The 14,154-nt window shown below is 60.7% G+C and overlaps 1 protein-coding gene across 1 annotated transcript; it reads left to right on the top strand.

The window, feature by feature from the left end:
• The first annotated feature begins 29 nt into the window (after positions 1 to 29).
• CBX4 (chromobox 4) lies at positions 30 to 3,160 on the top strand. Its single transcript, XM_019542261.1, has 2 exons — positions 30 to 121; positions 980 to 3,160. Exons 1-2 carry the CDS (start codon positions 74 to 76, stop codon positions 2,276 to 2,278), a joined length of 1,347 nt encoding a protein of 448 aa, XP_019397806.1. The 5' UTR covers positions 30 to 73; the 3' UTR covers positions 2,279 to 3,160.
• The last annotated feature ends 10,994 nt before the right edge of the window (positions 3,161 to 14,154 follow it).

The following is a 14,154-nucleotide window of genomic DNA, read 5'->3' as shown; positions in this document are numbered from 1 at the left end:
GCCCCGGCTCGCCGGCGGGCCAGCCCCCGGCTACTGACGGGCATCTTCCTCCAGGGAGAGGCAGGAGCAGCTGATGGGATGCCGCAAGAGGGGGCCCAAGCCCAAGCCGCTGGTCGTGCAGGTGAATTCAGGCACTGACTGACTGACTTGTCTGGGGGGCCGGGAGGAGGTGGGGGGTCGTCTGTCGGGACCAGCCGAAACCGAGGAAGGCATCAAGAAATGGCCCTGCCTCTAAATGGCCCCTTAGCAAATAGGCGGATTTAAAAGCGCTTTGTTTTGCTTTTTAATAAACTCCCGAGGTTGGTCCCGGCTCCCCGGGGAGGAGAGTTTCAGCTGGTTTCATCATGCTCGGCAGGAGCCGCGACCTGCGGATCCCCTGGCGCCGCTAAATGCCGGTGGCAGCCCCCCCCTCCCTCCCGCGCGGCTCCTCGCGTCCCGCGCCCGCCGGCGCCCGGGGAGCTGGGGAAGGGCGAGGAGGAGCCCGAGGCCGGGGAAGCCCAGCCCCGCGGCTGCACGGGGATCTCCTTCCTGGCAGGCCTCGCCGCGGCCGCTCCAGCACGCGTCTGCGGGGGCCTCCACGCTGCGACCGACTGAGCATGGCAGTGACGCACGGAGCCGAGGCCAGGCCTTGCTTTGCGGGGACGGCTCTGCGCGGAGCCGGCGGTGTTTGCTTCGGGGTGTCGCCTCTCCCCTGCCCTCCCGCGCTTCCCCCGGAGCCGGTAGGGAGGGTTGATTGAAGGGTGCTTTTTATTGCCTCTAGTTAATCCCGGGCAATATACAGCCTGTGGGCTAGGAGCAGGCCCCTGGCTGTGTGTTAAGGCGCATCGCGTCCCTTAATGATGGCCATTAGGCAGGCGCGTGTTTTACAATGTGTGCTTAAGCTTACTGAATGGACGCCCGCAGAAGCGCCGGCCCCTTGCCTTTGTCTGCCCTCCCTCGACGGGCCCTGGCCAAACTCAGCCGCTGACTCTCGTTGCAGCTCCCCTCCTTCGCCCGGCGCTCCAACATCCTCTCGGGGCTGCAGGACCCTGCCGCGGACAACCGGCCCAAGCTGGACCTGAGCGCCTCCGGCAAGGGCCAGCAGCACCAGTACGAGCTCAACAGCAAGAAGCACCACCAGTACCAGCCCAACGGCAAGGAGAGCAGCGTGAAGCACCAGTCCCACAGCAAGGGGAAGTATTACTACCAGCTGAACAGCAAGAAGCACCACCACTACCAGCCCGACCCCAAGATGTACGAGCCCCACTTCCAGCCCAGCAGCAAGGAGCCGCCGAGCCAGGGCTGCTTGGACCACAGCAAAAGCCCCCTGGTTGCTCACCCGGATAAATGGGCTCACAGCCCTGCCAAGAGCCTGCTGAGCCCCACCAAGAGCCTGTCCGCGGAGGGCAAGAACGGGGCCGAGAAGAACCTGTCCAGCGGCGCCGGGCCGCCTCCCCGGGACAGGGTGGCCAGCAACGGCATCGGGGGCAAGATGAAGATAGTCAAGAACAAGAACAAGAACGGGCGCATCGTCATCGTCATGAGCAAGTACATGGAGAACGGCATGCAGGCGGTCAAGATCAAGTCCGGGGAGCCGCCCAGGAAGCGGGCCTCGGAGGAGAGGACTTCCAAGAAGGGCGGGGAGGAGAAGCAGGAGGCCTGGAGGAAGCCCGGGGAGGGGCGGGTGGCAGGCGCGGAGCCCCCCAGCAGGGCCGAGGGCCCGCCGCCCGCGCAGCACGAGGAGGCCCTGAGACAGACTCCGCCCTGCGAGCAGCCCCTGCAGCTCACCACCAAGCCCGACCTCGTGCCCTGGTCCCTGGACCCCAGCCGGGAGCACAGCCCTTCCCCCATGGGACTGAACCTCTCCGGCTCCGGCTCCGGCTCCAGCTCCAGGAAGCGCTGCCTCTCCGAGCCCCACGGGGACAGGGAGCCGGGCAAGAAGCGCCTCACCTCCCGGAGCATCAGCGCCCCCACCTGCCTGAGCCCCCCGGCGCCCGAGCCCCCCCCCTCGGCCGCCGCCCAGCCCGAGGTCATCCTGCTGGATTCGGACCTAGACGAGCCCATAGACTTGCGCTGCGTCAAGCCGCGGGGCGAGGGCGAGCTGGCCGTGGCGCAGGTGAAGCCGGAGGAGCCCCCGGTGTTGGAGGAGAAGCCGGGGGCCGAGGCCCCGCCGCAGCAGCGGGGAGAGGAGGAGGCCGAGCCCCTGCAGGAGTTCAAGCCCTTCTTTGGGAATATAATTATCACGGACGTGACCGCAAACTGCCTGACCGTGACCTTCAAGGAGTATGTGACGGTGTGAGGGGGGCCGGCTGCTCCCCGCAGGGAGGTACGCTGACGTTCCCGGGGCCGCCCGCTCCGCCATCCCCCTCCACGGTGTTGCCACTGGCCTGGAGCCCACCGCCCTGCCCTCCCTGCGCGGCGACCGCGGCGCTCCCTGCCCGGGCGCAGGGGGGGGCAGGGCACCGTGACTGCCCCTGCTATGCTGGGGGCGTCCTCTCCTGCTGCTCCGGCCCGGCGGTCCCGGGGCCGCGCCTGGATGAGGCCCACCAGTTACTCAGAGTTGCATAGTATTATATTTTAACAGTGCTAACTTGTTGAGTGGTTCTTGCTCCCGTTTGTACGTGGTGTTCTTGAAATGTATTGTTCGAGCTGAAAGCTGGTCCCCCGGCCATGCTAATATATTTATTTGTAGGTATTTATATAATGAAATATAAAGCCTAGATTTATGGAGTCTCTAGATCACCTTATAAACTATATCAAACAAATATTTTCTGTTCTCCTTTTTAACCAGTCAGCATTTTAGTCTCATTCCTTTTCGCCCCCTTCATGAACTGCAGGACCATTCCCTGGTATATATTTTTTGATACTGTACACACGTGTTGTTTCTATGTGCAAAGTTCGTTATCTAAAGCTAAACAAGCTATTATAGAAACTGCTGCTACTAGAAATGTCTAAACCTATAAGCTTCCAATTATTAATTGCTTGAATGTAAATATTAAATGGAGATGTTGAAAGTGCATTTGATGTTCTGCAGCTAGCTTAGAGTGGATTGCAAAGACCAGCTGTTAGAAAGAAGGTGGAGCCTGAGCTGCCAGTAGCACTTCCTGCTCTAAGGGCTGTATCATGGAGGACGAAAATGTATCATGCAATCATTGCAAAGGACTATAAACCTTTACAAAAACGACTGGAAGTTGCAGTGCATTTGTTACCCGCTTGCAAACGGCACGCAAAAGGCTCGTGGATGCGGGCGTAACGGAAGGGTTGCGTTCCCCAGGGTGCGCGCCCTCCTCTTTAAAGACGTGAACGGAGACGGTTTTTCCCTGAACCTCTCCGAGGCGGGAGCGGTGCTGGCCAGGGGCGTGGGGGGCAGGCGAGTCGGATGATAAGCTCCTACTATGCCATTGCGATGTGCTGAGAGCAGGGCGCAGATAAGAGGCAGGCGTGTTCCCTCCGTGCTGATCTCACGTGTTTCATTTAACCCCTCGGCTCAGAGGCCCACCTTCCCCTCCTGGCAGTTAGACAAAGACCCCGCACGGTCCGTAGCAAATAATGACGGATATCTTGCATGAGGCCTGTCCCGTGGGAAGGCGGGCACGGGGCACCTTACGAGAACAACTCCGTTTAGGATGCTTCGGTGCTGGATGTTCTTGGACGTCGAGCCGTTGCGGTGGGCGAGACGAATGAGAGCGGCCCGTGGAGAGGGATATGTGATCAGATGCTTTAACCTGACTCCTGTCGCTTCTGTGCGCAGGGTTTTCCTCCCTTTGTGGATTTAAAAGGATGGTGCTAAGGCTGCAGGACTCTTTGGAGCTCCCTCTGCAACCAGGCTGCTCCTGAGCTGTGCACAGAGTAATTCTTTCGAGTCGGGTGATGTTTGGAGACCCACAGGCCAGTCTGTTCCACGCGTGGCTGGTGGACCTGTGGCAGCTTCCCTTCGAATGCTTCTGAAAAGACGAACTAGCCACGTTCTTTGTACTCGGGGCGTGCGAAAGCTGCCCCCTCGATTAGCCTAGCTATAGCCGTGGCGTCTGGCCGGAGAAGGCCGATTCATCCGAGTGCTCGGGGAAAGCTTTTAGCTGCAATATTGTCATGCGAGTTGGATGTGTGTGCTGGCAGTGGCAGATTTAATTCACGGTGGGAAATGCATCTAGCAGTTGCCCCCCGCCTCCTGCACGGTCTCTAACCTGCCTGCTTTTGGCAACCTGCAGGGGCTGTCACGGGGGCTAGACGCTGGCTTTCCTGCGGAGGCTAATGGGGGTTGCACAATGGGAGGCATCTCCCAGGGGCCCGCCACGGCGTCCAGCTGCAAGTAGATGGGAATTGCTGCTTGTGCCCACGAGCCGCAGAACGCGAGGTGCTGCCCTAGCAGTGAAGTCGGGAGCCACCCCCTCTTCTCCGGACTTGTGTTCCCGGCAAACTGAACCCCCGGCATCGGCTCATATTGCTGGAAGTGCAGACCCTTGCATTAAGCTGCTGTTGGGGGCTTGTCCGTACTTGGAAAATGACTGAAATGGCTGTTTCAGCCCCCGCCCACCGGTGGAGGCTAACTCCAGAGTCAGAATGCCTTTGGAACGGGGGCTGCCCCCTCCCGGTCTCGAGTGCCTTCCTCTGAATTAGCCCGTTTACGTCAACATCGTTATTTCAGCAGTGTAGGCAAGTCCCTGGGCGACAATCAGGACGGACTCCTGGCCTTGCCCTGGTCTCCCTTCACGTGGGCCAAGCTCCCATCGTTGCTTGCGAGTAGCAGCCTGTACGTGGTGGGATTGGGCTTTTTGCCCCTTCTCGCAAAGCTGCGGTGTAAGACACGGCCCCGCATCTTAAGCCGCCTTTGAGTGCAGTGGATGTGGGGGTCCGTGCGGGGAGCGGCGTCCGACCCGTGCTGCAGATCGCCGGCCGTGGCGTCGGCGGCAAGCGTGGAAGAGGGTGGCAGGGCACGAAGCCGTGGGGCTGGGTTGTGAAGCGCCCCCCCTCCGGGCGGTCAGGCCTGAGCCGGGCTGAGCTTGCAGGGCTGCCAGGCTCACGATGGCCCACTTCCCCTGCGACCAGAGCCCCCGCTCTCCTGCCCAGGCAAGCTCGCAACGGGCGCGTGAGCAGCGCCCCACCTCGGCGGCGGCCATGGGCTTTGCGAGCGGGGAAGCGCGGCTCCTGAGCACGCCGGGGCCTCGCGGCTGCTTCGGGAGAGCTTCGTTTCTGTTTCAAAGCCCGGCGTGTTTCGATACCTCTGGAGCTGGGTGCCAGGACGCCTGTGTCTTCTAGGCTGACCGGCTCCTAGTACCTCCTAAAGTGGGTTTTAAACGGCCTGTGACCTCCCGCGTCTGAGCCCCGCCCCACGCGCTCGGCGAGCAGCAGCTGGCAGCATCCTGCTTCCCCTGCGGTCCGAAACGCAGCTCAGCTTGAATGCGGCTGGTGGCTTTGAGCGTTAGGGCGCACTAAAGCCAGTTTCCTTTCCAAAGTTGGGTTGCGTCACGTTTCGGGCTTCCTCGGTGGGTGCCCTGGCACGTGGCCGTGCCCACCCCCGCCTTGTCCTGCTCCATTAGACTGGCGGACGCAGAGCTGCCTAAAACGCCATCCTTCAGCAGTAGCTGCGGCTGGTGGAGGTGCCATTTCCCGGAAACCACAGAGCCAGATAATTTTTGCATTAAACACGGTGAGAGTAGGCGAGGAGCTCCAGCAGCTTCCTGCGCAGCGAGAGGTGCGAGATGCAGAGGCTGCGCGCCCCACGTTGTGCTCGTCGGCCGAGGAAGGCGACTTGCCTCGTGTCCGAGTGACTCGCTTCTGCTCGTCTCTAGCGCTGCTGGGGCATCCAGCTCGAGTCAGTCGCTGCCGTGGGTAACTGGGAGAGACGTTTGTTGGCAAATGGGCTCGGCCTCTAACAGGATATGTAGGGCCAGATGACCTGCTGCTGTTCTCCTTTGGAGAGAGTGGTTTCCACTGCATGCAGATACCGGTCAGGGGAGAGGCTTAAGTCTTTTTTGTTTCGGCTGGAATTACTTGCAGGTTTGAAAGGACATTTCGTCTTGATAAATCAGCCCTACTGTTATGTTCATCTGTGCAACACCAACGATTTGTGCAGCTGACTGCATTTTTACTGTCTGGATAGGAAGGAATTGCAAATTCATTTCCTAACCCTGGTTGCAGGCATGTCCCCAGCTGCTTGCTAATGGCGTACAGAAATCTGGGGATATTGTCAACTCTCTGGGACCCCGGGATTACAAGGCTGTCTTGCTTCTCTGGCCAAAACCCATGGCTAGTATTTGCTTTATCTCTGTCTTAATCGTGCTTCTCCATTTCCAAGCGTATTCGGCACGCTTCCAAAGCGTGATGCAGCATTGCTGTGCCCCACTGAACACCTGGCGCGTGCCAGCCTGGACGTGGCGGGGCCTGAGTAACAGGGGAAGAGGTTCCTGTGTGGAGCTCACTGCTCAGCTGCGGCCTGTAAGAGGGACTCGGGGTCCTTTCTGATGGCAGGTGGTGGCAAAGGTGCAACAGGAAAGTTGTGTCCTGCGCCGGGGCTAAGAGAGTGCATTGCAGGGGCCTGGAGGAGGGAGAAATTGGCTCCGCTGCAGGACGCGGGACAGGAGCATGTAAACAGCCTCCCAAAGCTGAGAGAAATAAAGGGTGTGTGGCCCTTTCCTAGCACCAAAGGTGAGAGGGGGAGCAGGCAGCGAGGCTTGAGACCTCGGACCCCTCTTTTTATTATTATTAGTGGAGTCGCTCTGCTGTGGTCGACTCCTCTCCCCCGGTGCGGCTCCGAGTAGCGCTGAGGGGAGGAAGACGGTGTCGGGACCGGCGATCGGTTCAGGAAGCCAGTCGGGAGCAGGATTCGCCCTCTTGTAGCCAGACCCGCGTTTAGCCGAGCGCGAGTACTCGGTGTGGGCTTGGTCAGTGGTTTCCAAAGCGTGGTCCAGGGCTGGGGTGAGCGAGCTGCAGCTCATGCTGCGCTCTGCCTCTCTCGGAGGTGACACGGGGGACCTGCCAGCTGGCCGCGGTCCCGGGTATTTGGAAACCTGCGTTCCCAACCCGGGACTCCCCCACGCGCAGCCTAGCCCGGAGCAAGGACATGTCGGGTATGAGGAGTGTGTCCTTGCCAGGGCCGGGCCACGAATCCCTTCGGGCTTCGCTCCGGCCCCCGGGATGACGGCCTGTCCTCAGAGGCAGAGGGGATTTTGGATGGCTGTATAGCAGATGCTCCCTAGGCCGTCGCCATGCTGCTGTGTCGGCTCAGGGTGTGCGTCGGGCATCGCCAAAGCCGTGCCGCCACCTCCCCGGCAAAGGGAGCCTTTGCACACCGAGCGGGGGCCAGCGCCCCGCATCCAAGGCCAGCCGGTTGTGCCACAGGGACGCGTCAAAGCAGGATGCCAAGGTCACGGCAGCGAGAGGCTTCCCTCTCCTCCCCCATCCGACCGGCTCCACGCGGCAGAGCTGTCTCCACTCGGATGCGGCAGAGTTTCTTGCTGCAAGGCATTTCCAATCTATTCCACAGATAAGATCATTTGGATTTAGACCAGATTCGTAGCAGATCTGTGTCAGGAAGGGACGCGGGCAAGGACATCCCTCCGCTCGTGCTGGATTCCAACACGGCACCGGCCTACGGGGGTGTCCATCCCGCACGTGGCACTGGAGGGGCTTTGCTTTCGGCCTGTGCTGCGCTGACACAGCTCTCCGCAGGTCCTCCGCTGCCGGCTTGATGGCTTCCAGCAGTTCTTCCTGATTTACGCCCGCCTGGGTCTTGACTGGAGATGCTGGCGGCGTGGGCTCAGCTCCCGGATGGTGCCTTCGCTTCCCGGAGGGCAAGACGCTGCCCGGAGCTGAAGGGTGAAGGCAGGGCCTCGTCTGCGGGCAGCGGTGCTGCAAGGCTCCTCCGTGCAGAGCAGGAGAGGCCTGTAGCCGTGCACCAGCGGGCCGGCGCAGCCTGGGAGCCCACGTGCAGGCCGGAGACGAGCTTGCCCTGGGGACCCGCAGCAGCTGGTGGCGAGCGGTAGAGTGCTGTCGGCAGCAGCCGGGCTTTGCAGGAAGGGCCCAGAGCCGTAAACCAGTGCAGGGAAAGCAAACGGAGGGGAGAGGGGCAGGGAGGAGGACTGGGTGGAGGAGCGAAACCACGTCCTCGGCTCCCTGAGAGCAGGATGAGGCTGTGCGGAAAAGCCGGAGTTCAACATTAGAGTCGATCAAGGCACGCCTGCTTCACCTGCTGTTGTCCAAGACCTCAGGCCACGGTCAGTCCAGAGACGGTGGAGCGAGTCAGGCGGCAAAAGCTGGGCTTGGCCACGGCCACTGACTCCGTAAAGAGCGCAAGGCTGAGGCTGCCCCCGGGGCGGGGGGGCACCTGCCTGTGAGCTGGCGTGTGGCTTGGACCTGGTTCCCCTCCGGACCTGCCCTCTGCTCTCGTCCCGCTGAGACCCAGGATCAGGGCCCAGGTGCGGGGAGAGCCCAGGCGGGCACCGTGCAGGAGGTGCCTGGGGGAGACTGGGGTGTGAGACCGGTTTTAGGAGCGTGTCCCCAAGCTGGTGCTAAGAGGCTGGCTTGGGTGTCGCTCCTGGGAGTGGGGAGCGCCTGGGGCAGAGGTGAAAAGCAAATACTCCCCAGATGGGAAGCAACACCCCCAAGCTGCCCCCAGGAGATCTGCAGCGCACTCCCTGACAGACGACCGGATGCCCCAGGTTTGGCGCTAACCTGGCATCCTGCTTTGGGAGAGTAGCTTGACTGACTCCTTGCACAGGCAGTTGTGCCCTAAAGACCTGCCCACAGGTGACCGGGACAGATGCATTCATTTCTTGCGAGGGGAGTGAGAGGTCAGAGAGAGTGAGAAGGTGCCCAGGGGAGCGGGCAGCGGGGGGACCACAGCGTGTCAGCTGCTGCGAGGCTGTAACAGCCGGGGGAGGGCTCCAAGGGCAAAGCCGGGCTCGCAGCTCTGGCCTGGATTGCTGCACAGAGCAGGAGGGTGGGGATGTCCTCATGGCTGGGTCATTAGAGGTGGTTAATTGGGAAGGAGAATAGCTAAGCAAGTCCAGCTCTCCCCCTTGCCGTGGCAGGAGGACTAGATCAGGCGCTGAGGGTTGGTTGTGTCCACAGCTGCAAGAGCATCCCCGGGTTCATCAGCATCTGTGAGTGGGAAGAGCCAGCCCCTCTGGGAACAGGTCAAGGTAACAGCAGCTTTCTGCAGGTGCCCGTTGGGGAGCCACGTCACCCTGGGGACAGTCAGGCCCGCGGTCTCCCTGGGCCACACTTGGGTGACCTGCGAGCACCAGGATCAGGGTTCGTTCACACAAGCAGGCACAAGAGAGTAGGGCCTGGGGAGCACTGTGGCCCTGTGGGGAGAGCCCGGCTTTGGCTTGCTTGAATCCTGCATCATGCAGAGTGATGCATTCGATGCAGCTGTTTGCAAGAGGGGGCCGGGAGAAGAGGAGCAGCCCCTCACTATAACAACACCCCAGGCAGAAGAGGGTGCCAGGGGCTTGTGCTGCAGGACCAGGGCGGATAGACCGTCCCTGCTGCCAGGGCCCACCGAGTAAGTAGCCATCACGCGCTTCTGTCGGTGTGCTGTCGGGTCCAACGCCCTTGACTTCACAGGGTGCCGCAGACCGAGTTGCTGCCCCTGCGCAGGTGGCACTGCTTCAGCTATACCACGCAGCTGTGCCCCCTGCAACAGGGAGCAGGCTCGGCCCCCGGAGCTCGCAGCCCGGCAGTCGTGGAACAAGTTTCCTCCAGTCCACATTTGCAACCATCGCAAAGTGAGCCAGACCCCGGAGTCTGCACCGGCTCCTTGCTGGGAGAGCCAGGCACCCATCTAGGCGGGGTGGAGGCCTATGCTTTTGTCTTGCAGCTTCTGGCATTTGCAGAAGGATGGACTCTAACCCTTCCAGCTGAACCAGGGGTGGGACCCAGCGCCTCGCACAGGAAACGGGGACGGTGAGGGAGAGCGAGCTCAAGCCCAGTTAACTCGTGCTGCGGGTGTCCTCTTGGCCGGAGCCAGCGCGAAGGCTCCAGCCGTCCAGGAGCTGCAGCAGAAACTTGGAGGTCGCGCAGAGCCTGGGACTCGACGGTCCTTTCGCGCAGGCAGCTGCCAGGAGCATGCTGCGGGTGCGTGTGCCACGCAGGAGGGAGAGGGAGGGTGGCATGGGACTAGGCCATGGCTGCATTGGAGCAGAGGGGTGAAACCCCCGCCCCAGCTCTGCAAAGCCTCCCAGCACCCACCGCCATGTGCTCCCCACCCGATACTTCAAGGAGAAGCTATTTAACAGAGTCTGAGAGCCAGCAAGAATAGCTGCAGTAATCAGGAGACCATCCCCTCTTCAAAGAGAACAAGAGGAACTAAAGCCTAACAGCAAATAGGAAAAACTTACTAGCAAAACAAGAGGAAGCTGATGCAGCAAACAAGCACTTACAGGCTGCAGCTGCTTGGCTCTGCTGTATTTTAAGGGCCAGTGCTTAGAAAGGCCTGCTGGGAAGTGAGCTGCTATAAAAAGGCAGCCCAGCACCGGGGGCAGTTAATTGGCATACGTGCACATTGGGCCTTGGGGTCTGGGCCTCTCTGCTGCTTCGGCATGGGCTGTGTCGTTGCTATATAATAGGGTTATTTTTCACATGCCTCTCTCTAGCTAAGCTACGCCGGCACTTTGAGCGCAGTTAGGGAGGGCAGCGTTAGTGCGAAGGAATGCAGAGAGGAGTCTCGCCGGTAGCTTTGCTTCATACCAGGCCATTGTGAGCAGGGCTCGAGCACTCTGTGAGCTTTTAGGGCTGGCAGCAAGCTTAGCGCTGTTAGCAGCAGGATCTGCATTCTCCGCTTGCAAAGGGCAGGGAGCCTGTTTTCCAGCCCTGATGCATTACCAGTTAATGCACCTTAAGTTTCACTGGCTCAGCCTGAACCCGCAGTTCGGGGGGAGTTTGGAAGGGAATCACTTATGCTTTCAGGTGGACAAAGAGAAACACGGTGGGGGTGGGTTCTTTTAATTAAGAAGCAATGACAGCCATGGGATCCCTGCTCAGAAGTTGGGATGTTGGAAGCTCTCCTGGCAGAGGTTTATGAGGGAGCAGAGGGCCGGTGAAGCCATCCAAGGTGCACAATAAAAGCCATTTATTGCAGGGATCAGCAGCGTCTCGTAGCGTCAGGAATAAAGGCCCTGACCCGCACAGGCGCTGCCTGTTGCCTGCAGCATCGGCGGTACGTGCGCGTGCAGGGGAGCGGTTCTGGCTGTGCCACGCTCCCTGCAGCTCACGGTGCAACCCGGAGGTCCGCGCTGTTCCTCCGTGGGCCTGAGCAGGGCACAGCGGTTAGGGTCACCGGTGTGGCTGCCAAAAGGCGGCATGCTGGCAGCCCGCGAGAGGGGCCTGTAACCGCCAGAAGAGCTGCGGGAACGGTGCCTTGTCTCCAGTCGAACGCCCTGAACCAGTTGTAACCTCCGCCAGGTGGGAGGAACCCCACCCTGGGCGTCCTTCTCCATGTACCCTGGAAAACCCTCCACTCATTCCACCAGACCTGGTTTCCTGTTGTTTTTCATTTCTTTAACTACCTCTGAAACCTGAAACAGATGCTCTTCCAGGGGCTGGACGCTGCACTTCTTAAAGGTGCTTCTCTTCAGTGTCAGGAGTCACAAATAACTGAGCCAAACGCCGTCCGGATGGGCCCACCCAGAAGCCAGCTGCAGTTAGTCCATGCTTCTTGCAGCTCTTTGTGGTTGAGCAGGGCTGCTCCTGTCTCCCATCCCTGAGTCCAGCCTGGGATGCCTGTGCCGAAACAGGGCTGTGGGCTGCTCTGACACGAGCAGCGTTTCAAATCGACCTTCACGTGCCCCTGGTGTCCAGTGCTTCACAACGCTGTCTTTAGTTCTGCCGCTGCGTCCCAGTTCTCAAATGGATACGACACAACCCTGGCACGTTGCATAAAATGCCGCTGATAAAGTCAGCTTGTGACCCAAAGATTGGCAGGACTGAAAGTGAGCAGGAGGAGGGACCGGATGCAGTGACCTGGGTGGAGTGATAAACCGGCTGCAAGCAAGACACCTGCTCTCAGACAGCCAAATGGGGCCAGGGGAGGGAGTACCTCCCTGTGGGGTGGGAGCCCGCGTCGTGGGCAGTGGTGAGTCACGAAGGGGCTTGGGCACGGCTGCAGATAATCACCCTGCAGCTGGAGCAGGGAACATGTCGCTCGGGAACAGGACCTTGGAGGCACTGCAGAGAGCTCTGGGAAAACATCAGGCCAATGTGCACCGGCAGGAAAAGAAGTCCATTAAATATTGGGTATTAATCAGGAGGGAATTAAAAAGAAATCAGGAACACCACGATGACACTCGGCACCCGCAGCTTGAATCCTGTCTGCGGTCCTGGTCTCCACGTCTCGGAAAGGAGGTTGTGGGCCTCCGTGGCAGACAGGTCCGTTCCTGGCTGTTACGCAGCAGGGTCAAGCCTGCACCCCCGGCACCCTGAGCCAACAACGGGAGATGCGGGACAGGGGATGGCTCATTTTAGGCATGCTCCATTCATGCTTCTCCCCTAAAGCCTCTAGGACTTGCCGCGCCTGGAGCTAGCTGGACCATTGGCCTGACCCAGCTTGTGTTCCCCTGGGGTGCCCCTCAGGCCCCCTTCCCTCCAGCTCAGCGGTTTTGGGAGGAAAGCACCACAGGCAGGAGCCAGCCAGAAACTGGAGCCGACGCTTGAATCCCAGCGGGAGGGATTCAGTCTGGGCCGGGTGAGAGCTCCCCCGCGAGCCATGCGTCACCCGGGCTGTGGCCGAAGAGCGGCCAGCTCTGGGGGTCTGGCCTTCAAAAGAGACGCAGAGAAATCGGAGAGGGCTCAGGGAAGACTTAGCAGGCTGATGCGAGGTCTGGGCAACCTGCCTGACGAGGGGAGACTGCAGGAGAGCTTACGTAAGGGAGGGCAAGGGCATGATTTGATCAGTGTATCGGGGAAGGAGTCCGAGCTCTTCTCTCTCTACAGATGGGATCCCGTGGCTAGTGGCTCAAGTCAGCACAACGTGAACTGAAAATCAGGAGCCATTTTTGACAGGGAGGGAGACAAACCAGTGGAAGAAGCAAGTGTTCATGAGCTGCCATGGTCTCCGCTGCCTGGAGCCTTTGAATTCAGCTGGACGGCTTGCTGAGACCTGCCCTGATCCACCCCGAGTCGCTGGGCGCGAACGCCTGGCCTCTGTTGCACGGGAAGGCAGACCAGGTAACGGCAGAGCATCGTCCTGCTACGCCTGTGCCACCGCGCTGGCGCCCGGTACCTTTCTGGGCGTGATGGATATGATGCCGTTTTCTCTATCCAAATATTTCACCCTGGCCACATACCGAACCTGCCTACCCTAAACGCCCAGCCTTCTTCAGTATAAACGAGCGGCACACGCATACGGTGTGCATAGGTTTTTAAGTTTACTTCAGGCAGCTGGGGCAGATCCCTTGGCAAACAACTTGCCCGTGAACGGAGGCAGATTTCCACTCCGATTCTGCAAACGTATTTTTTGTCAGATCCCGGATCAGAACGGCTGGGCGTATCCCCTCTGGGAACTCAGGTACCTGGGTTTGGGGAACTTCAGTCCTAGCGATGACAACTTCAGGCAGTTGCAGGCCCCCCAAAATGGGACGATCACGGAAATGACCACCCAGCCTCGCGTTCAGCTGCAGCGCCCGCACCGCAGCAGCTGGCCCAGCCCTACCGCGTGCTGAAGTCCCGCCGCTCGGGCACCCCGCAGCGCACGAGCACCTGGCACCAAGTACGGTTCTGCCTGGGGATGAGCCATGTCCTAGCAGGCGCGTCGCGCGGGGGGCCTCTAACGCCCTCCAGCCAGAGGGACGATCCTAGGATCCCCGCGCCCATGCTCGGAGCCCCCGGAGGTAAGGGGGGTCGAGGGGGTGGAAGCTGGCCCAGCTGAGGACAAGCTCCCCCCGGGGATGGGCAGGTCGAGCCAGAGGTGCCCCCTCCTGCGGCGGAGGGCAGCCCAGGAGCAGCAGCCCAGTCGGGGCAGATTGGAGATGAAGAAAAAGGTCCTTCTTGCGAGAGCAGCCAGGCAGGGACCCGACCCGGGGAGGGCAGGGGGTCTCCACCCCCGCAGGTCTCAAGGGGAGGCTGGATCAGCTCTTCCCGGAGTTCCCTGAGTGCTGGTGGGACGCTGCCCATGGCTCAGCCCCCGTTGTGCCGGGGCTGCAGAGGAAGGCTGCCCGGCCGCGGCCCCGCTCCCGGCGG

The sequence above is a fragment of the Crocodylus porosus genome, unplaced genomic scaffold (assembly GCF_001723895.1).
Source record: "Crocodylus porosus isolate Cpor-Errol unplaced genomic scaffold, CroPor_comp1, whole genome shotgun sequence".
Classification (NCBI taxonomy): Eukaryota; Metazoa; Chordata; order Crocodylia; family Crocodylidae; genus Crocodylus; species Crocodylus porosus.
The sequence above is the reverse complement of the archived record's forward strand: the minus strand, read 5'-3'. Positions and strand labels throughout refer to the sequence as shown.

Coding starts and splice junctions, on each gene's coding strand:
- CBX4 (XM_019542261.1), top strand. CDS start 74: ATGGGATGCCGCAAGAGGGGGCCCAAGCCCAAGCCGCTGGTCGTGCAG. Junction 122..979: donor CCAAGCCGCTGGTCGTGCAG/GTGAATTCAGGC, acceptor CTCTCGTTGCAG/CTCCCCTCCTTCGCCCGGCG.